This window comes from Mustelus asterias, chromosome 26, assembly GCF_964213995.1.
Source record: "Mustelus asterias chromosome 26, sMusAst1.hap1.1, whole genome shotgun sequence".
Lineage (NCBI taxonomy): Eukaryota > Metazoa > Chordata > Chondrichthyes > Carcharhiniformes > Triakidae > Mustelus > Mustelus asterias.
Window position 1 is genome coordinate 34,361,260 of NC_135826.1, and position 24,202 is coordinate 34,385,461.

General features: G+C 45.7%; 1 protein-coding gene across 1 annotated transcript in view; it reads right to left on the reverse strand.

Annotated features, from left to right (window-relative positions):
- Nucleotides 1–24,202, reverse strand: part of zap70 (zeta chain of T cell receptor associated protein kinase 70) — a 94,461-nt gene that overhangs the window by 24,288 nt on the left and 45,971 nt on the right. The window contains exons 3-5 of the mRNA XM_078198784.1: nt 8,801–8,961; nt 3,798–3,936; nt 584–665 (exon numbers count right to left, since the gene is read on the reverse strand). Coding sequence (XP_078054910.1) covers nt 584–665; nt 3,798–3,936; nt 8,801–8,961 — 382 coding nt within the window. The remainder of the gene's footprint in view (nt 1–583; nt 666–3,797; nt 3,937–8,800; nt 8,962–24,202) is intronic.

The window sequence follows — 24,202 nt, forward strand, 5'->3', positions numbered from 1 at the left end:
GGCGACTGGAGATTTTCACAGTAACTTCATTGCAGTGTTAATGTAAGCCTACTTGTGACACGAATGAATAAATTAAACTGAACGTTATAATTTAATTATCCTACTTTAGCAGAAAAAAACCTTGCATTTCTAAAGAAAAGACAAATAACCTTAACGTTCCTCAGCTTATGTCAAATTGAAAGCATATTATTGGACAAGTCTCCAATTATTTTCTGTAAGAAAGTCTTTCAAAGAGTAACAGGCAGGACAATATCCAGGGCAGCAGACCACTCTCCTCCATATGTTACCCCGATATTCATCCCCTCATTCTCTCACAAATGTTCTTCCTCCCATCACAGAGAACCAACTGAGACAGACCATCGCTGTCCCAGCTCAGACTGGTTAACTCAGCAATGAACAAGGATCAAATCTGAGGCCTTTCTTTTCCTCAATGGCTCAGAATAAAATGTTGCACTTAGTTTTGGGTCATTTGTGTCCCACTCCTACCTCATTTACTTAATAGGAATTTTATTAATTGGAGAAGATGAAGTCGCTTGCTCAACACACACACTTGCTACAATGTATAATGTGGAAGTTGACCTACCAGCAGGTTGGCTAGGATTATTGCAGGCTTCGCGTAGTACATGTATCACCCCATCAGACTTCAGCTTCAAGTATTCAACCAGCTTTGAAACAAAAACGCACGTCAGGGCGGCATTGAACAAGCAAATCAAAGTCACAAATTGATTTTAAAAATGTTATTCAGGCCACCATTTAGTGCCCATTCTTAGTTGGCCTTGACAAGGTGGTGGTGAGCTGTCTTCTTGAGGCTGCTACACGATGCAGTGTAGGTACACCCACAGTGCTGTTAGGAAGGAGGTTCCAGGATTTTGACCCAGCGGCTAGCGGTGCAGGGGTACCTCACAGACTCAATGCCAAGCAAGGGAACTTTAGAACATAGAACATAGAACATAGAACATTACAGCACAGAACAGGCCCTTCGGCCCACGATGTTGTGCCGACCTTCATCTGAAACCAAGATCAAGTTATCCCACTCCCTACCATCCTGGAGTGCTCCATGTGCCTATCCAATAACCGCTTAAATGTTCCTAAAGTGTCTGACTCCACTATCACTGCAGGCAGTCCATTCCACACCCCAACCACTCTCTGCGTGAAGAACCTACCTCTGATATCCTTCCTATATCTCCCACCATGAACCCTATAGTTATGCCCCCTTGTAATAGCTCCATCCACCCGAGGAAATAGTCTTTGAACGTTCACTCGATCTATCCCCTTCATCATTTTATAAACCTCTATTAAGTCTCCCCTCAATCTCCTCCGCTCCAGAGAGAACAGCCCCAGCTCCCTCAACCTTTCCTCATAAGACCGACACTCCAAACCAGGCAGCATCCTGGTAAATCTCCTCTGCACTCTTTCCAGCGCTTCCACATCCTTCTTATAGTGAGGTGACCAGAACTGCACGCAATATTCCAAATGCAGTCTCACCAAGGTCCTGTACAGTTGCAGCATAACCCCACGGCTCTTAAACTCCAACCCCCTGTTAATAAAAGCTAACACACTATATGCCTTCTTCACAGCTCTATCCACTTGAGTGGCAACCTTTAGAGATCTGTGGATATGGACCCCAAGATCTCTCTGTTCCTCCACAGTCTTCAGAACCCTACCTTTGACCCTGTAATCCACATTTAAATTAGTCCTACCAAAATGAATCACCTCACATTTATCAGGGTTAAACTCCATTTGCCATTTTTCAGCCCAGCTTTGCATCCTATCTATGTCTCTTTGCAGCCTACAACAGCCCTCCACCTCATCCACTACTCCACCAATCTTGGTGTCATCAGCAAATTTACTGATCCACCCTTCAGCCCCCTCCTCTAAGTCATTAATAAAAATCACAAAGAGCAGAGGACCAAGCACCGATCCCTGCGGCACTCCGCTAGCAACCTGCCTCCAGTCCGAAAATTTTCCATCCACCACCACCCTCTGTCTTCGATCAGATAGCCAGTTACCTATCCAATCGGCCAACTTTCCCTCTATCCCACACCTCCTTACTTTCATCATAAGCCGACCATGGGGGACCTTATCAAACGCCTTACTAAAATCCATGTATATGACATCAACCGCCCTACCTTCATCAACACACCTAGTTACCTCCTCAAAAAATTCTATCAAATTTGTGAGGCACGATTTGCCCTTCACAAATCCGTGCTGACTATCCCGGATTAATCCGCATCTTTCTAAATGGTCGTAAATCCCATCCCTAAGGACCTTTTCCATCAATTTACCAACCACCGAAGTCAGACTAACCGGTCTATAATTACCAGAGTCATTTCTATTCCCTTTCTTAAACAGAGGAACAACATTTGCCACTCTCCAGTCCTCTGGCACCATCCCCGTGGACAGCGAGGACCCAAAGATCAAAGCCAAAGGCTCTGCAATCTCATCCCTCGCCTCCCAAAGAATCCTAGGATACATTTCATCAGGCCCAGGGGACTTATCGATCTTCAGTTTATTCAAAACTGCCAATACATCCTCCCTCCGAACATCTATTTCCTCCAGCCTATTAGCCTGTAACACCTTCTCTTCCTGAAAAACATGACCCCTCTCCTTGGTGAACACTGAAGAAAAGTATTCATTCATCACCTCGCCTATCTCTACTGATTCCATACACAAGTTCCCACCACTGTCCTTGACCGGCCCTAACCTCACCCTGGTCATTCTTTTATTCCTCACATAAGAGTAAAAAGCCTTGGGGTTTTCCTTGATCCGACCCGCCAAGGACTTCTCATGTCCCCTCCTAGCTCTCCTCAGCCCCTTTTTCAGCTCATTCCTTGCTAACTTGTAACCCTCAATCGAGCCATCTGAACCTTGTTTCCTCATCCCTACATAAGCTTCCCTCTTCCTTTTCACAAGACATTCCACCTCTTTTGTGAACCACGGTTCCCTCACTCGGCCATTTCCTCCCTGCCTGACAGGGACATACCTATCAAGGACACCCAGTATTTGCTCCTTGAAAAAGTTCCACTTTTCATCAGTGCCTTTCCCTGACAGTTTCTGTTCCCATCTTATGCCCCCTAATTCTTGCCTAATCGCATCATAATTACCTCTCCCCCAATTGTAAGCCTTGCCCTGCCGTCCGGCCCTATCCCTCTCCATTGCAATAACAAAAGACACCGAATTGTGGTCACTATCTCCAAAGTTCTCTCCCACAACCAAATCTAATACTTGGCCCGGTTCATTTCCCAGTACCAAATCCAATGTGGCCTCACCCCTTGTCGGCCTATCCACATATTGTGTCAGGAAACCCTCCTGCACACACTGCACAAAAAGTGCCCCATCCAAACTATTTGACCTACAAAGGTTCCAATCAATATTTGGAAAGTTAAAGTCCCCCATGACAACTAGGGAAGGTAATGGCCTAGTGGTATTATCATTAGACTATCAATCCAGAAACTCAGCTAATGTCCTGGGAACCAAGGTTTGAATCTCGCCACAGCAGCTGGTGGAATTTGAATTCAATAAAAAATAGCTGGAATTAAGAATCTACTGATGACCATGAAACCATTGCCGAATGTTGGAAAAACCTATCTGGTTCATTAATGCCCTTTAGTGAAGGAAATCTGCCATCCTTACCTGGTCTGGCCGACAGGTGAATCCAGAGCCACAGCAATGTGGTTGACTCTCAACTGTCCCCAGGCAGCTAGGGATGGGCAATAAATGCTGGCCAGCCAGCGACACCCACGTCCCATGAATGAATGAGAAAAAAGCACAAATAATTCAGAGCAACCATTATGTACCTGCCAAAGAGTATCAAACTTTGATCCTTCGGGGATGGAGAACTTTCCAGATTTGTCGAAATCTATTCTGTAATGGTAAGCTGATTTTCCATACATGACTGAGAGAGCGTACCCTCCGGCTTCGTTACGCTGCCTGAGCCTAGAAAACACCACAAAGCAGTTATTCAAAAATGACGTGACATCAATTTGAATGGACAAAAAGCATCTGGCCAAAGATATAATTGAGCATTAGAAGTCTGGGTGCATCATCTTGCATGTTGGAACTTAAAGGACCCTGATATCATACCCTACCTTCTGAATGACATCCCCATCCTCAATGCAAGCTGCTGTCCATGAGGAGAAAAAGTTCCCAGATTTACCCATAACATTGGATTTATGTTAGTGCAACTGATTGTATGCATGTTGCCTTATCTCCTTCAAGAACCTGCCATGTTTTATAATGGGAGAGTCCTCAATCCCTGAATGATCAACTGATCCGTGACCACTGGTGACAAGTAACGTAGGTCTTACCCTGTTTCTTGGCAGACATCTCAAAGCTTTAATATTGCACCAGTTCTTACATTCTACTTGTTTTTAACCCAGACCAATGCTTCCAAGTTTATATTTTGGAGATAGGGGTTATTCCCTTTAATGCCATGTGCCTTAATTTTATTAACAAATCTAAAATGCATAACCTTATTAAATGCTTTATGAAACTCTGTACAGGCGTGTAACGGAGAAAAATACAGCTACTCAGCTACAGTGTACTTCACTCTCTCACTCTGGAGAAAACCAAAGACTCTTAGAGCGGGATTTTCCGGCCGCGCTCGCCCCAAGCCTGGAAATTCCCGTCTGAGGTCAATGGACCTTTGCATGGTCCGATCCCGCCCGCTACGATTCCCATGGCGGGCGGGACGGGAAAATTCCGCCCTTGGAGTTTCAGACTAGGCCTTTATTATGAACTAGCAGGGGTTTGTTCTCATCCTCCAACTAGTGGTTCACCAGAAAGAGCCCTGTTTCAAGAACTGTACAAACATTTATAGTTAAGATTCGGTTAAAAGAAATTAACAATCAAATTGGTATATATGTTAATATGTATATGTTACATTTGAACAGGAAATGTCTATATCCACTCACAATTAACAATTGGGCTTACATAATGTATAATATAAGGGTATAGTTGTCCAATTACAACTTGTGCACGTCTACCTAATTATAACATTACCAAGCATGTATTTTGTTCTATTTATCTATTACCTTCCAGAGACGATTATGAGAGCTATATTTCTAATCAGTGGGGTATATCAACCCCTCATGTCCTCCTCTGACCCATTGCCTCTTGTTAGAACAGATACTAACAAGCTGCAACTGTGCATAATTCAAGGGAGATCTTGTGTGGATGCTCTGCTGAGGCCTTCCTTATAACTGGGAGTTTTATGGTCCTTGACTCTTATTTGCGTCTGCTTTAATTGAGATCTGTGGTTTCTCATAGTTTTCCCTGTGTGACTAAGCTTGGCAGCTTGCAGCTTCTGTGATTTTTAAACTTGTGTGATTATTAACCCTTTCAAGGCAATTCCCACATAATTTCTTTTACCAGGGAACTTAATTTTTGCCAGAAGAACTCTGTTAAACCTTTTACAAATTTTTGATGGGTGTCCATTCCTGGCCTCTGTCTGTGGAAGTATTAATTTTAACTCATATTACTTCTTGAAACTGATGTAAGGCTCACTAGACTCTAGTCACCTGGCTTATCACTTTAGAACCATAGAACCCGACAGTGCAGAAGGGCCCATCAGGTCTGCACCAGTCCTCAGAAAGAGCATCTTACCCAGGCCCACTCCCCCACCATATCCCTGTAACCCTGTACATTTACCATGGCTAATCCACCTAACCTACACATCTTTGGACTCAAATGGGCAATTTAACATGGCCAATCAACCTAAACCACACATCTTTGGAGTGTGGGAGGAAACCCATGCAGACACGGGGAGAACGTGCAAACTCCACACGGACAGTGACCCAAGGCCAGAATTGAACCTGGGTCCCTAGCGCTATGAGACAGCAGTGTGTCACCGCACCGTACACTTGCTCACATTTTAAGCAGAGCTGCTACATTGGAAACAGGCTAGTTTTAAAAGCCAATTTCTGTAACTGAAGATGTTTCCAATATTATGCTCAGAATCGCTGCTATTTTCTCTCTGACTTCTCTCAACCTTCCTAGGATCGTAGCTTTCAAAGCGGAGTGTCCAGGTGATGTGTATAAGGCACCACCAGTCTTTCATAAAAGTTTAAAAGAGTGTACACTAAGTTACATCAACCTAGCCGGGGTCTTTCAATATCTGGCTAATGGTGTACTCAGTCTCATTCAGGTTCTCAATGTTTTAGTTTTAAACTCTTGAATTTCTTCTCTCAAACATTTCTCTTTTTTTATTCATTCGTGGGACATGGGCATCGCTGGCTGGCCAGCATTTATTGCCCCATCCCTAGTTGTCCCTGAGGAGGTGGTGGTGAGCCGCCTTCTTGAATAGCTGCTGTCCATGTGCTGTGGGTTGATCCACAATACCATTAGGGAGGCAATTCCAGTATTTTGACCCAGTGACTGCGAAGTGACGGCGATATATTTCCAAGTCAGGATGGTGAATGGCTTGGAGGGGAACTTGCAGGTGGTGGTCTTCCCATTTATCTGCTGCCCTTGTACTTCTAGATGGAAGTGGGCGTGGGTTTGGAAGGTACTGTCTAAGGACCTTTGGTGAATTGCTGCAATGCATCTTGTAGATAGTACACACTGCTGCAACTGAGCGTCGGTGGTGGAGGGATTGAATGCTTGTAGATGTGGTGCCAATAAAGCAGCCCTCTTTATCCTGGATGGTGTCAAGCTTCTTGAGTGTTGTTGGAGCTGCCTCCACAAAGACAGCCACCCACGCCGGGGCTGAAGTTGCCGGCAATGGGAGGCCAGTGAGCCACTGTGCTGTGGAAGGAAGCCGCCATGCTCCCGAGCCCCAGGCCCAGCTCGGCAGTCAGCTGTCTGATCCTGCTGCTGTTTGAGGTGAGGTACAGCGCCCAGGCCTGACCCGGCGAGGCGAGGGGAGATAAAGACAGATGCTGTCTTTACATCTGACAGGTCCGGCTCTGAGCATCTGTAACGGGAACTGGAGCAGCCGTTAGTGAGCTCCAGGCAAGTGGGGAGTATTCCATCATACTCCTGACCTGTGCCTTGTAGATGGTAGATAGGCTTAGGGGAGTCAGGAGGTGAGTTACTCACCGCAGTATTCCTAGCCTCTGATCTGCTCTTGTAGCCACTGTGTTTATGTGGCAAGTCCAGTTGACTTTCTGGTCAATGGAAACCGTATTGGTTACTCTATTCTTCAGCCCCACCCAGCTTGCAATCTTTCTTTCTTTTGGGTGGTTTTCTCAATTTCTCTCTTTTGTTTGCTCTCCCTTTTATAACTTCTTTCCCCTTTTCCTTTTTGTTTACACACAGTCCACAAAGACAGCTGTAAATCCTTCATTCCCATGCCTAACACGTTCAGGGGATTTTCATTTCAGCTTCTTCCTTGCCGGCCACAGCTGCTCTTTGAAGAACTACCATCTCGAAGCTTCTCCTGACATTGCACTTCTGCAGACTCTGTCTTGATTCACCATTATAAACCAAAGCTTACTGGCAATTTTCACATCTCAGTATAGTTCTGTTTTTGGAAATTCAGCGAATGAGGAAGAATGTTGGAATACTTACTGCAATCTTCCCCATTCTTTAAACTGAATGCCACTAAGTTCCCTCCTGGTTCCTTCTTATTTTGCTATCTGACCTGAGGAAATACTAGCCCCCATATTCTGCATGTTGGGGTCCATGCACACAGGGCGTGCTATATGCCAGAAAGTCCATCTGTTCTTCATTTGCAACCACATTTGAACACGGTGGCTGTGCACTTAGCATGACCTGTGTCTCCGACTAGATACATACCTCTTGAAGGAGAGAAGAGACTCTCGTATGTTGGTGTTAAGTGCCACTAAACTGTTAGATGAGCTTAAAGTTTAGACATTGGCAGCAATGGAGGAGGTACATTGACAGTATCAGGGAAATTGCAAGGGGTGGCAGCTGGGCTGCCTTTTCATAGCTCTCCGCCATTTTGTCATCGGAAAACCCTTGCTGATGTAGCTCCAACATGCAGCACATGACAATACAAGGGATTCTGGTATGTTGTGAGAGTGTAATTCTATCTTTCATGTCCACAGCGTCATAGGGTGGGATTTTCAGGCCACGCTTACCCCAAGACCGGAAATTCCCTCCTGAGGCCAATGGACCTATGCATGGTCTGCCCCGCCCGCTACAATTCCCATGGAGGGCTGGATGGGAAAATTCCGCCCATAGGGTTTTACGGCACGAAAAGAGGCCCTTCGGGCCCACCATGTCTGCACCGACCATCAAGCACCTGTCTATTTTAATCCCATTTTTAAGCATTTAGTCCATAGCCTTGTATGTTCTGCTGCTGTCCAGACATCAGAAGTACTGTTCTGATCGGCCTTCCAATTGTACGGTTGATGAGGCTTTGATGGTATTTGATGGAAGCATATGCTTTCTCTACTCTGATGTTTCAGTTGGGGGGGGTGGGGAGGGCGTGGGGGAGAGTAGAGGGGTCTTGAGCGACAGCAACAGCAGGATAGCACTGCCCCCACTGTTATCATGCATCCACGCACCCCCGACCCCCGCGCACCCCTGAATCGACTATCATTTAAAGCAAACTGTAATTACTTTAATCAGGCAATTGAGGTGGGCCTGTTAGAATATGAACTCCCTGATTAAGGGCCATATTGATGGGCCAAGCTGGGGAGCCTCTTGCTTTGTATTTAACCAGGCATGTCAGTTCCTCTGGGACTCCGAGTGTAGGCTGCTAACTGAAAGCACTCTGTATACTGTTGTCAAACTTGTAAATAAAGGGATTTTGGTGAAGGGATTTCTGCCTCCAAGGACTTATTACACAGATATGCATTTCTCTTTCTCATAGGGAAGAAAAGGCAAAGCTTACAGATATTTCCCATCTGGCTGCGCACCAGAGTATAGTCGGCGCTCTGCTTCCTGCCGTTGTATGGGACCATGGTACCAGGCCATCTTCTCATGCGCAGTGCTTGCAATCAGCTTCTGTAGCTGTGGAGCTTGACTGATAATCGCTAGTTCCAATGTGTCACCCTGCAAAGGAACGCAAAATTCAACTGCATTAAAATTCAATCCCACATAAACAACAAACACTTCAAGATGTTAATTAATGGATAAAGCTTGTTAAATCCATTGGGAGCATGTGTCGGAAATAAGCTGGGCTTTACAGCGTCTGGGCTTCACAAATAGAAAGGTGGCAGCCTCCCAGTTACCTGACGAGAGAACTAAATGTCATGCAGCCACACCACATAAAACATTCACTCATGTGATTTGATGTGGGCAAGCAACAAGAAATGATTACATTCAAAATGAGGACTTGGAATCAGTTTTAATTCATGTCTTTCACGGCACAGCGGCACAGTGGTTAGCACTGCTGACTCATAGCGCCAGGGACCCAAGTTCGATTCCCGGCTTGGGTCACTCTCTGTGTGGAGTTTGCACGTTCTCCTCGTGTCTGCGTGGGTTTCCTCTGGGTGCTCCGGTTTCCTCCCACAGTCTGATAGACATGCTGGTGAGGTGCATTGACCTGAACAGGTGCCGGAGTGTGGCGACCAGGGGAATTTCACAGTAACTTCATTGCAGTGTTAATGTAAGCCTTACTTGTGACTAATAAATAAACTTTATCTCCCACAGGCCCCACACATAACATTCATGCTCCTAGACCGATACAGGAATTAGCGGGTCCTTTTAATGAGGAAAGTTTGGACAGACTAGTCTTGTATCCACTGGAGTTTAGAAGAATAAGAGATGACTTGATTGAAACCATCAAGATCCTGTGGGGTATTGACAGGATGGATGTGGAAAGGATGTTTCCTCTTGTTGGAGATTCTAAGGGAAAACTGTTCAAAAATAAAGGGTCGTTCATTTAAAATAGGGGTGAGAAATTTTCTCTCTCAGGGCGTTGTGGGCCTTTGGAACTCTCTTTCTCAAAAGGCAGTGGAAGCAGAGTCTTTGAATGTTTTTAAGGCTGAGATGGACAGAATCTTGATATGCAAGGGGGGAGGTGAAAGGTTATTGGGGGTGGATTGGAGGTTACAATCAGATTAGCCATGGTCTTGTTGAAAAGCAGAGCAGGGCAGGGCCGAATGGCCTACTCCTGCTCCTATTCTATATGTTTCTATGCTGGAGGAGGGCAACAACTCCACAGGGGAGGTCACTCTGTCTGAGAAAGCAGCATCACAGGACTCACGTACACCGGCCATATACACACACCTCAGAGGGGCTGCCGAGACAGGTAGCTGCTTTATTAACTTAGTGAATTAGACACCATGGGCTGAATTTTGCAGGCCACCTGAGGGCAGGAAATCTCGCGGGTGAACCTGTAAGTTAGAGTGTCATGCCATCAGTGGCATTTCTGTCACCAATCCTTCCATTCCCATACTGCCACAGTTTTGCAGGTGGTGGGGGAGACATTGGGTGGATTGTCCACCCATGGACCAACTGAGGCTTTTAAGAGGTAATTAATCATAGAATCATAGAATCCCTACAGTGTAGAAGAAGCCATTTGGCCAATTGAGTCTGCACCGACTTTCTGACAGAATGTCTAACCCAGGCCTTCTCCCGGGCCCTGTACCCCACATCTTTACCATAGCTAATCCATCTAACCTAGACATCTCTCAACACTAAGGGCTGGATTTTCCGGCTGTGCTTGTCCCAAGACCAGAAAATCCAGCCTGAGATCAGTAGACCTCTGCATGGTCTGTGTCTCGCCCACTACGATTCCTGTGGCAGGTGGGGCGGGAAAATTCAGCCCTCAGGGCAATTGAACATGGCCAATCAACCTAACCCGCATATCTATGGACTGTGGAAGGAAACCAGAGCACCCAGAGGAAACCCACGCAGTCATGAGGAGAATGTGCAAACTGCACACAGGAATTAACAGAATTGAACCTGGATCCCTGGCGCCCATTTAAGGCACTGTGCTGCTCAATTAATGGACTCATCCAGCCACTAATCCAATTTAACTGGTGGCAGGAGAGTCCTGTGCTCAACATGAAGCCTAGCAGGTTTAACCCTGTGGACTGCTGGTCAGTGAAAGGGGCTGGTACCTCCATTCAACATCCCGTCTATCAATCATGAGCACCCACCCTGCCCCTCCTCCCCCCTCCACAGTGTGTCTCACACCCACCCTTACCTCCTACCCTGACCAACATGCCTTCCCCCTCACCCCCGTTGCTGGCTGTGGCCCTGTCAGCCTGGTCCTAGCAAGACATGTCTGAATGTCCGGGTCCATATCTGAACACCCCACTTGGCCTACCTGCAGTACCAGCAGTGGCCACCACACCTGCATGGAGCTGCTTGTGTGCAGAGTCCCTGGCCTCTGATTGGCCATTCTCCGGGACATGGCCAGAAGTCCCTTGTCATATTCATTTAAAGGGCCGTCGCCCAAAAGTATTTAAGTTGTGAGCCAGCTAAATGATTGCAGGCTCCCCTCTAAAATTTATGCTGCGTTGTGAGGAGCCTGGCCCCATTGGTGAGCAGAGACAGGAACAGCAAGAAAAGTTCCTGTTAGAGGGTGCAGGATCCTCCACGCTCTGCTCAGCTGGACATAGATGCGAAGGCTCAAGGATTGTCGATGAAGAGGGCCATTGAGAAGCAGCAGCAGAAAATGTCTGGGGTTCTGTTAACCTTTTCAGAGGCATTGTGTACGATTGGAGAGAGAGATTGGGGATTTATGTGTCATGGAAAGAGTGGTCGACTGCATGGAGCATCAGATGTGACAGTTAACTGAGCACATGTTGATCCTCAGCAATGGTCTGCCCATATAGAATGCCAGCTTATTGAGGAAAACCTTGCCTCAGCTGTTCAGAGCCTCAGAGAAGTGCAGCAACGTGACCTCCAACTCTTGGCTAGTAAGGAAGTGAGGTGAGCCATTGAAAATGGAGAAAGTTAACATGGAATTGTCGATAAAAACAAAAAAATGTTGGATAAACTCAGCAGGCCTGGTAGCATCTGTGGAGAAAAACAGAGTTAATGTTTTGAGTCCAAACGATACCACTACAGAGTGGAATTAGCAAATTTGCTCAAAGCATTTCAACTCCTTGCAAAGCCTATCCCCAGTCAGAATCTGTTTTCTAATTCATTTATGGGACGTGGGTGTCGCTGGCTAGACTAACATTTATTACTCACCCCAGTTGCCTTTCAGAAGGTGGTGATGTGCTGCCTTCTTGAAAAGCTGCAGTCCATGTGGTGTAGGTACACCCACTGCACTGTTAGGGAGGGAATTCCAGGATTTTGACCCAGTGACAGCGAAGGAACGGTGATATATTTTCAAGTCAGGATGGTGCGTGTCTTGAAGGGGAACCTTCAGGTGGTGGTGCTCCCAGGTATCTGCTGTTCCTGTCCTTCTAGATGGTAGTGGTCATGGGTTTCAGTTGTGGGAGTTCCTGCCACCCAGATAATGACCCCTGGCGCCCTTGGCACCCCTGGCCATTGGCAGCAGCAGGTGGCAGATTGGGCTCAACTCTGTGGCACTCATGTAGACAATCAGGGTGGCTGTGAGAAGGCCCTCACGGGGGAAACGCTTGCAGTATGATTTCTGGGTGTAGCCGCCTGGGCGTCCGGTGCAGACTAGCCTCCAGGAGTGGGCTGCAGTTCAGACAGAAGAGAAAATCCTCCTAACGTGCACGCAATTAGACATTACAGTGCTCATTGTAGGAAGCACTTCAGAGTTTATGCAGTGTGAAGACCTTTGTCAATGTCTGACAAGCTCCCTTGACTGAGACAACAGCTGCCAGACCTGCTCTTTGTAACTGTTAGCGGGACCTGTGCTGGAATGTCAAAAATAAACCACAGAGCCATTCAAGCAGGGTAACCAGGGCAACATAAGTGGGCATTGTAACTGGCATCATAGGCAGTTCCTCAAGGGCCTCTCAGCAGCCAGTGAGAATACTCGCAACACGAACCTCAACCCAGCGGTGGGCCCTGACCTGTGGACCTCCAGCCCCGCCAAGCCATCCCAAGCCCCTGCACCCTTGAAGGGCCCCCACCCCACCCCGCACCATGGCAATGGCTGACTTGCCCTTTTTCACCCGGGTGGTTAGTGCTAAGCGGTACTCACCTCCTCACTCGCCCTCACAATCCATGACACCAGGACCACACTTCAAGGGACGAGTAGTGATTTGTGCCTGTGTGACTTCCCACTGGGGAGGTGGGAACATTCCGGGAGGGGGTAATGAGACTGAAATCAACTCAATCTCATGCCAATCAGCCTCGTGCCCTTTCTGGGTGAGATCCAGTTTGTGCCAACAGAAGGAATCGGGAAGATTGCAAACCGTTTGGCGCCAGGCAGAAAACCCATCTTTGGGCCCATGTGGAATTTTCCTGGATTAGCGGGATCTGTGCCAGGCTCAATGCAGCCAGAAAGTCACAGCCAATATATGATTAAATGTCCTTTGGTTGTTCTTGAGGTGTAGATTTTGGATCAGTTGGTTTCATGGAAATCTTAGTTCGCAGATAGATTTCTCATAAAATTGACTTCTGAACCAATTAATACACTTGTTCCAAAAGAGAGAGAGAGAGAGAGCAGCTTTTCTACCTGTTTTCTTGGCTGAAAAAATTCCTTGACTCTCCCTGTGCCACTTGCAATCTCTCTGCATTGTATATTTTCTACCAGGTTTTGAGTGGGTCTGTCTGTGGCAGCAATTGTTTCAATATTCAGCACTTTGCATTTTAATGTCTCTTCCCCAGACAGCAACGGGTTTTGATGGGTCTTTGAATCACAGGAAACGTCCCTCTCTTCAAATTCCCCTAAGGAAGTCTTGTTTGTTTTCCCACTTACACCTCAGAAGGTGGCCTTATATCTTTGTCCTGTCTCATTTCAAACTGCAAAATTTCCAGTTAGTTGAAAGTTGAAAGGTCATGTTTTCAGAAATAAAGGGCGTAGCTTCCGACGACAGTTGTGCAAGATGCGACAGAGAACTATCACTCTGGAAACCCTGATGTATAATGATACATCATATACATGCATGCTTTCCAACATGTTCTCAGTTTTAGCTGTTTCAACCTGACACCTCCACTGAATCTCACCCACCTTGAAATATTAAAATTCCCCCGCTAAATGTTTATCAAAATTGGTCTATTATTAAGCACCATGAAGTTTGAGACTGTCTTGTACTTACACTCCAAATAGTTGCTTGCGCAATCTCGTTATACCTGTGATTTCCCCTCCCACAAGCCTCTGTCCCAAATGAGTGCAAAGTAAGGGGGAGTATCGGTAGTTTTGGAAGAATATGCAGTTTTTCACATTAGCAGGGAAGCTTTCTGAAATTAAACTGAAGTGGTGTAATTGTAAACTTCTCCAGGTACCAAATTTAACAAAGAACAAAGAAAATTACACCACAGGAACAGCAACGGCCCTCCAAGTCTGCACCGACCGACTGAACTAAAACCCCCCTACCCTTCCGGGAATCATATCTCTCTATTCCCATCCTATTCATGTATTTGACAAGACGCAGTTAAATTTTGATTCAGGGAAGAATGTTTTTCAGTCGGCGCTGTATAAAGTGGAAGTGATGAGGCAAACGGATAAAACTTCATCAGAAAACAAAATCAGTTGATCTTCTCCGATCGAACACATTGATTTTCATTGAAGCTTATTATTCACTGCCTTTTAAAGAAGGTATTTTGGTGATACTCTAAAATGTATGGCTCACTCACACATTAAACACCTCTTCTGATTTACATTTGTACTGAGAATTAAAATGGGAACCCAGTATTTAATCTGTGGTCGAGCTAATTTTAATTTGTATTTACATTATCACTTAATGCAGGGTTTTATCGGAGCTTCTCAGGGGTTTTGAGGCAAGCCAGGCTCATATGTAAAATTTGAAAACTGTGCCATTATAGCACAGCTTGTGGGTCAAGAGGAGCAGGATTGTTTCCTCCATTCTAAGCGGGCTGCCCAGAAAATCCCCATGACCACCATTCAAACCTCCAACCATCATCGGGGCAGCACGATGGCACAGTGGTTAACACTGCTGCCTCACGGCACCAGGGACCCGGGTTCAATTCTGGCTTCGGGTCACTGTCTGTGTGGAGTTTGCACGTTCTCCCTGTGTCTGCTTGGGTTTCCTCTGGATTCTCTGGCTTCCTCTCACAGTCCAAAGGTGTGTGAGTTAGGTTGATTGGCCATGCTAAATTGTTCCTTAGTGTCAGGGTGACTGGTGGAGTATATTGCAAGGGATTGTGGAGATAGGGCCTGGGTGGGATTGTTGTCACTGCAGGCTCGATGGACTAAATGGCCTCCTTCTGCACTGTAGTGATTCTATGATGCTATCTAATACACACCACCAGTGGGGCCACTCTCCTCGATCACCATCATTTCCCCACCAACTCATTGTCAGAACAATTCCTTTCCTCACAAGATCGGTGCCTTTGCCCCATCCACTATCTGATGAACCCACTATCAGTGGCATTATCTTTCAATCCTCTTCCCATCAGGACAATAGGTGGCACAGTGCTTAGCACTGCTGCCTTACAGCACCAGGGGCCCAGCTTTAATTCCAGCCTTGAGTGACTGTCTGTATGGAGTTTGCACGTTCTCCCTGTATCTGCATGAGCTTCCTCCGGGTGCTCTGGTTTCCTCCCACAGTCCAAAAATGTGCAGGTTAGGTGGATTGGCTATGCTAAATTGTCCCTTGGTGTCCCAGGATGTGTAGAAAGGGGATTAGCAAGTAAATATGTGGGGCTACGGGGATAGGGCCTGGGTAAGATGCTCTGTCAGAGAGTCAGAGCAGACTCAACGGGCTGAATGGCCTCCTTCTGCAGGGGTTCCATGAATCCTCCTTCTCCACCCCTCTCTGCCCACATTCCTTGCTGTGAGTGGGAGTTGGTGGCATCGTGGTAATGTCACTGGAATTGTAATCTAGAGTCTTAGGCTAATGTTCTTGGGACGCAAGTTCAAATCCCACCATGGCAGTTGGTGGAATTTAAAATCAATTAATAAAAAGGGGGGAAATAAATCTGGAATTGAAAGCTAGTCTTAGTCACAGCGTCGGACCCGGGTTCGATTCCCGGCTTGGGTCACTGTCTGTACGGAGTCTGCACATTCTCCCTGTGTCTGTGCGGGTTTCCTCTGGTTACTCCGATTTCCTCCCACCATTATACACAATTGGGATGAGTTATATGCGCAAACTACAGTGCCAATCTCTCTCAGCCATTTCCATGAACTGATATGAATTCTCCTAGCGCCAGCACACCATTTTCTGTAATAATGTGATTGTGATCGGAAAGACGTGCTGGTTAGGTGAATTGGCCAGGCTAAATTGCCCCTCAGTGTACCCGAACAGGCGCCGGAGTGTGGCGACTAGGGGATTTTCACACTAACTTGCTTGCAGTGTTAATGTAAGCCTACTTGTAATTAATAAATAAACTTTACAACTTTTACTTTATACTTTTTTTAAAAAAGAACTGCTGCCATTAAAAACTGCGGAATATTTCAGGAACGCATTTTTCCTGGTTTCCCAATCACGCAACAGCCACGACTGTCCACCCGCAACTCTGGCCCAAACTTGCCTCTGGGTTAAAATTGTGTCGAAAAGGCAGAGAGCGGCACTCAAGCCTAAAGCATACTTTAACCAGAAAGGTATGTCACGATTTTAGTCTACCCTGATTTAAGGGGTAAGTCCAGGATATTAACTTTATCAGTGATGGATGTACACAAGAAATAAAATAATGTTCACCTATCAAATAATGAGTTTTTTTGTTAAATGTAAGATCAAGAATTCAATGATAATAATGTAAAATCTTCTGTACAAGCCATGTGTTTGTTCTTTATTAGAGTTCTTTCAGGGGAGTGATTTGTACATTCGTGTGATTAATTTTAAGATAAGTAGTGGCAGAATTGAGTAAAGATAAGAAAGATAGGTGTAGTGAAACATTAAAGCTTCGTATTTGATCAGCTGTAGATCACAATCATGATAATCTGCTACTTTAGAATTCATCTATTGCGGAAGAATACCTACACTGCAGAAGGAGACCACTTGGCCCATCGAGCCTGCACCAGAAGACATTAACCCCTTGATGGTAGGGGTACAGGTGGGCAATTAAAATCCTCCAGTTCACATTCTTGCCCTGGACCCACTGGTGGCTTTGCATGTTGGTTTCTGAAGATATTATTGCCATTTAACCCAGCGGCCAGAAGTGAGGAAATAACCGTTGAAAGTCCTGCCAGACCCGTCAACACAGAAATCAGAATGGGCGCAAAATTACACAGCACAAAACTATCAGTCACCTGTTCTTAAGTTTTGCTTTCGCAGAGCAGTGACCTTTGCTCTGCGATACAGATTCAGCTAGCTTAACTTTATGCCACGATCAGCGCCTTCTTTGGTCCTGAACACTTCATTTATTCCAAACTCTCGTAGTTCACACCTACCCCAGACCTTCCACTTTCCTCCACCCATTCTTACAGAGTGTAACCATTCAACACATCTCTTTTTTTATTCATTCGCTGGCTGGCCAGCATTTATTGCCCTTCCCAGCTGCCCTTGGAGGGCAGTTGAGAGTCAACCACATTGCTGTGGCTCTGGATCCACATGTAGGCCAGATCAGGTAAGGACAGCAGATTTCCTTCCTTAAAGGACATTAGTGAAACAGATGGGTGTTTACGAGTATCCACACAGTCATCAGTAAATTCCTAATTCCAGATTTTTTTTGGAAAAATAATTCCACCATCTGCCATGGCAGTATTCGAACCTGGGTCCCCAGAACAGTAGCTGAGTTTCTGGATTAATGGTCCAGTGACAATACCATTAGGCCATTGCCTCTGACCAAAGGGTCACAAAGAGCTATCTGTACTCGAAACGTCAGCTCTTTTCTCTCCTAACAGATGCTGCCAGACCTGCTGAGATTTTCCAGCATTTTCTCTTTTGGTTTCAGATTCCAGCATCTCCAGCAATTTGCTTTTAGCCATTGCCTCTTCCTGTTGTTGACTCTGAAGGAGTGTCACACAGACTCAAAACATCAACTTTGTTTTTCTCTGCAGAGATGTCGCCAGGCCAGCTGAGTTTTTCCACCATTTTCTGTTTTTATTTCGGATTTCCAGCATCCACAGTAATTTTACTTTTGTCCCAAAAGGTTCATTTAGTTTTTTTCATTTCCTCCTGAAGTCATTTCCTCCTGGCAACTAACAGCGACCAGGAGACAATAATTGGCTACTCTGTAATCAACTTATGAACAGGCAGCTGTGCTGACCCCCCTATCCATTCCATTGACTCCCCTCTGCCCACACTTGCCCTACACTCCCCCCAATGCCGACCACAGCTCCCAAACACCTTCCTCTCTTCCCCACCCACCACCTCCATTCTCAGACCCTGTGATCTGACAAAATGTTGTACAGATGACTGAGGCTTCAGACATCCATTCGGGTTATTTTTATGCTGTATACCAACTGATCCTATAACGCGTCCACAGTCTGAGTGCCAGCAATTGTCACTGCATTAACCCTTCACCAATGGATCAGTAACACTGGCACCAAGAACGCACTGCGGCTCAGTGACTGAATTTAAGCTTAAGTGAGCTGAATGGGGTGGCACGGTGACACAGTGGTTAGCACTGCTGCCTCACAGCGCTAGGGACCCAGGTTCGATTCCTGGCTTGGATCACTGTCTGTGAGAAGTCTGTACGTTCTCCCCGTGTCTGCGTGGGTTTCCTCCCACACTCCAAAGATGTACGGGTTAGGTGGATTGGCCATGCTAAATTGCCTCTTAGTGTCAGGGGGACCAGCTAGGGTAAATGCATGGGTAAATGGGGATAGGGCCTGGGTGGGATTGTGGTCAATGCAGACTCGATGGGATGAATGGCCTCATTCTGCACTGTAGGATTCTATGATTCTATGAAGTCAGCAGCACCTTCTGACTTACCCGTTCTTCATGGGTAAACTCGGGTCACGTGAATTCACATCACTTCCAATGGCTCCCTGCCCTGAGCAGGTGGGCAGTTTGACTGCGGTGACATTTAACTGAAGCACAGGAATTTAGAATAACCCTGGCCCCGTTAATGCTGCAGAGGTGAGTTCTAATCGGACATCAAACCTCACTAAATAAAACTTGCCCTCAGTTAAAGTTGGGGCCTATGATAGGATCAAACAAGCAAAGGTAACATGGGATTAAATCAAATCATACATACATACAATCCCTATAGTGCAGAAGGAGGCCATTCAGCCCATCGAGCCTGCACCAACAACAATCCCACCCAGGCCCTATCCCTGTAACTCCACGTATTTACCCTGCTAATCCCGCTGACACTAAGGGTCAATTTATCATGGCCAATCGACCTAATCCACACATCTTTGGAGTGTGAGAGGGGACCAGAGCTCCCACAGGAAACCCACACAAGTACGGGGAGAATGTGCAAACTCCACATAGACAGCCACCCCAAGATTGGAATTGAACCCGGGTCCCTGGTGCTGCGAGGTAACAGTGTTAACCACTATGCCACCGTGCCGCACCTTAAATATAATTTCTAATATTTTAAATGTTACAGTGTCTCAACTCTGTGCTGAATAAAACGATTAGCCCCACTTCCTTTCAATCCTGATAAATGCGAAGTGATGCATTTTGGTAGAAATAATTTAGGGAGGAGCTATACGATAAATGGCAGAACCATAAAGGGTGTAGATACGCAGAGGGACCTGGGTGTGCAAGTCCACAGATCCTTGAAGGTGACGTCACAGATGGAGAAGGTGGTGAAGAAGGCATATGGCATGCTTGCCTTTATAGGACGGGACATAGAGTATAAAAGTTGGGGTCTGATGTTGCAGATGTATCGAACGTTGGTTCGGCCGCATTTGGAATACTGCGTCCAGTTCTGGTCGCCACACTACCAGAAGGACGTGGAGGCTTTGGAGAGAGTACAGAGGAGGTTTACCAGGATGTTGCTTAGTATGGAGGGGCTTAGTTATGAGGAGAGATTGGGTAAACTGGGGTTGTTCTCCCTGGAAAGACGGAGGATGAGGGGAGACTTAATAGAGGTGTATAAAATTATGAAAGGCATAGATAGGGTGAACGGTGGGAAGCTTTTCCCCAGGTCGGTGGTGACGTTCACGAGGGGTCATAGGTTCAAGGTGAAGGGGGGGAGGTTTAACACAGATATCAGAAGGACATATTTTACACAGAGGGTGGTGGGGGCCTGGAATGTGCTGCCAGGCAAGGTGGTGGAGGCGGACACACTGGGAACGTTTAAGACTTATCTGGACAGCTATATGAACGGAGTGGGAATGGAGGGATACAAAAGAATGGTCTAGTTTGGACCAGGGAGCGGCGCGGGCTTGGAGGGCCTGTTCCTGTGCTGTATTGTTCTTTGTTCTTTGTTCTTTATTAAAATCCTTGAAACCAATTTCATTATCGATTAAAAATGAGTTTTTTTATGTGTTACCAGTGTAGAATCCTGGAAAATCTCTGTTTGGTTGTGAAAGATGCATGGTTTTTCATAAAGCCAAAAGTAAGTTCACTGCAAAGACATCTGTGAACTGAAAGTTCATGGGTCACAATCCCAGTAGTGGGTCATTATTGTTCCCACCAGATGGACAGGGTAAGGAATGTACATAATGCTGACAGGCACATTTGGACATCCACCACTCCCAAACTGCAGTAGGGTCCACAGCTTGCCAACTTGCAACCATTTACAGCCCCATTCAACTTCTTGTGTAATGAAGCTGATGCTAAAGCTTAAAACAACCAACAAACATCCAGGTTGTAGCTAACTGGGAATTCCTAAGTCAGATCAATGATCAATTGGGCAGAACGGAGGCAAGGTGATTAGCACTGCTGCCTCGCAGTTCCAGGGACCCAGTTCAATCCCGGCCTTGAGTCACTGTCTGTGTGGAGTTTGCACGTTCTCCCCATGTTTCCGTGGGTTTCCTGCGGGTGGTCCGGTATCCTCCCACGCTCCAAAGATGTGTAGGTTAGATGGATTGGCTATGGGAAATGTGCAAAATTACGGGGATAGAGTGGGGAAGAGAGCCTGGGTGAGATACTCTGTTGGAGAGTCGGTGCAGACTCGATCGGTCCAACGACCTTTTTTGCACTATAGGGATTCTGCCTCAAGGAGTTTTAATGAGATACCAGTGGAACAACTGAGCAAATTTGGGCTGAGGTCTGCTCTGAGTAAGCTATGAGATAGAACAAAAATACCTCTCAACTGGGTAGTAGATGGCTTCTGTGAATTGTAAGGGGAGAGAGTGTGTCTGCAAATAGAAGCGAATAGAGGGGCAAAGTTCCTCTGTGGACTGGAAGTTATATTGGAAAAGAGAGCCTCTGTGAGATATATTGATCTGTCTTAAAAGTTCGGCCAATATCCACAGCCTTTTGAGGGAGAAAGTTCCATGTTTCCACTACATTGTGTGTGAAATGTAGGCTGGAACTCTCCAACGTTGCCCACGGCTAGGATTCTCCAGTCCTGTTGCTATGAACGGAGAATTGGCTGAGCGCTTAATTCTCTGTTCTGGCTGGCAGTGGCAGTGGGGCATGCGAGACTGGAAAATCCTGGCCGTGTTTCCTGATTTTGATTCTAAATGCTCTAGCTCAAATTTTAGATTAAGTCTACTTGTTCAGGATTCCCCGAGGAGAGGAACTGAACCCAACCTATCGAATCCCTTTATCACCATGAATACCTCAGTTCAGTCACCCCATTACCTTCTAAATCAAGGGAAATGCAAGTAACGTTTATAACCTCAAACATAAACAGAAAATGCTGGAAATTCCCAATAGCTCAGGCAGCACCAGTGGAGAAAGAAACAGTTAACAGACCGAATTTTCCGGCAGGATGTTCCAGCCCCGCCAAAGGCAACCCCCATGGTGGTTTCCCTGGTGGCAGGGTAAGCGAGCAACACAAATAGCATTGACTGTGGTGAGACTGGAAGATCCCAGCGACGACCAATGGTGAGCCAACTCCGCCACTGGAAAACATACCGCAGCTGGGGTGGGGAGGGTGCTGGGCAAAGTTTCAGATCAATTACCTTTCATCAGAACTGGAATTAACTGTTTCTCTCAGATGCTGCCTGACCCACCCAAGTGTTTCCAGTGTTTTCTGTTTTTACTTCAGATTTCCAGCAGCTGCAGTATTTTGCTTTTGTGCTAATGCTGCTCTAAGCTTTAAATCCTAGTATGTTACCCGTGAACCAGTGTTGAATTCTCTTGTGGAAGAGGATCTCTAACCAGCCCATAAGATTTATAGGCAGAATGCAGTCTTTCAAAGGACAAGAAATCAGTAAAGAGTTAAATGATTATTGGGCAAGCTAACACAGACAGTTTACATGTTTGTGAACACAATAAGTGAATCAAACCAAGTAAATATGATTTAAAACATATACACTGATATTTTAAATGTATTGCAATGTATTGTATGCTTTAGTCAAACAAAGTTACCGAAAGGCATGGCAGATGAAGTCAATAGTTTAAAGCCAAAGGTCTGGGAACAGGTTAGTCAGCAAGTCTTATCGGGTGGCATTCCTAAGTATTATGCAACATTAATAAATAAATGCATTCATTGCCCAGACACGGGATAGATATGAACCTGGACACAGGAACACATGTCTATTTAAACTGGCAGTGAGCCGGTGGGAACAACCATTTTGATCTTGTAGTAGCATCTGCCGTTACCAGGCAACAGGGAGATAGTTCGTGCCAAGAGGGGAGACTACGTCCGGAATCAGTTGGGCAAATAAAATATCACCATGCTATTAAGTATCTAATGATTGACTGAGGTACTTGACAGAGATTTGTATTGTTGTATAGCTGTCCAATGGAATTGATTTTAAGCTAATGAAAAGCAGAATTATTCATTAGAAAAAAGTATAATTGATCTGCATTTGACTCTGTAATCTAGTTCTTTCGGAGAGGTTCTGTTTCTCTATCCAGAGACTCTGATCAGCTGTATGTTTGTATTGTGTTGTCTTATATTTTATGTTAAATAAATTTGTTACATCTTTTGCACAGAGATAATTGCCTTGCGAGTTTTGAATTGTCTTAGTTTAAAACACAATTGACCACCGCTTGAGATTTCCCCACACCACTTTTGCTCTGCTCAATCCAGCCCACAGGACTGGTTTGAACAGGGTAACCACCATCCTCCCTTTACCACTTCACTATGCAGCAAATTATCTGCAGACACTTCCACCAGACACAAAGCATTAATTCTGCTTGATAGACTTTTTTGATCCATAGAACCGTAGAAAGATTACAGTGCAGAGAGAGGCCATTCAGCCCATCGTGTCTAAGAACATAAGAACATGAGAACTAGGAGCAGGAGTAGGCCATCTGGCCCCTCAGGCCTGCTCCGCCATTCAATAAGATCATGGCTGATCTTTTCATGGACTCAGCTCCACTTACCCGCCCACACACCATAACCCTTAATTCATTTACTGTTCAAAAATGTATTTATCCTTGCCTTAAAAACATTCAGTGAGGTAGCCACAACTACTTCACTGGGCAGGGAATTCCACACAGAGTTACAATCCTTTGGGTAAAGAAGTTCCTCCTCAACTCAGTCCTAAATCTGTCCCCCCTTATTTTGAGGCTACTCGTTTCACCTGCCAGTGAAAACAACCTCTCTGCTTCTATCTTATCTATTCCCTTCATAATCTTATATATTTCTATAAGATCTCTCCTCATTGTTCTGAATTCCAATGAGTATAGTCCCAGCCTATTCAATCACCCCTCATAAGCCAACCCTCTCAACTCCGGGATCTGCACCAGCCAGTAAGGGAAGAAAGAAACTTGCCATTCATTTTGATCCCACTTTCCAGCATTTGGTCCATAACCTTGCAGATTACAACACTTCAGATCCAGATCCAGATACCTTTTAAATGAGTTGAACATTTCAGCCTCAATCGCCAACATAGGCAGTGAATTCCAGATGCCCACCACCCTCTGGATGAAAAAGCTTTTCCTCATGTTCCCTCTGATCCTTCTACTAATCACCTTACGTCTATGTACCCTGGTAATTGCCCCTTCAGCTAAGGGGAGGCATCTTTCCTGTCTACCCTCTCTAGGTCCTTCGGAATTTAGTACACCTCAGTTAGGCCACCCCTTAGCCTCCTCTGTTCTGAGTAAAACAATCTTAGCTTATCCAGTCTCTCCTCATAGCTGCAATTTTCAAGCCCCGACCGACATTCTTCACTTATAGATATTTCAAAACGACAGCAATTTACTTCAGAGCAGGAACTAGTTTAGGTAAATAAGCAAGTTGATGGAACTGAGGTCTGCAACAATGATGGGATCAACCTCATGGTGAAGCTAAAAGCTGACATTATTGAACATATAATGGAAAATTTCTG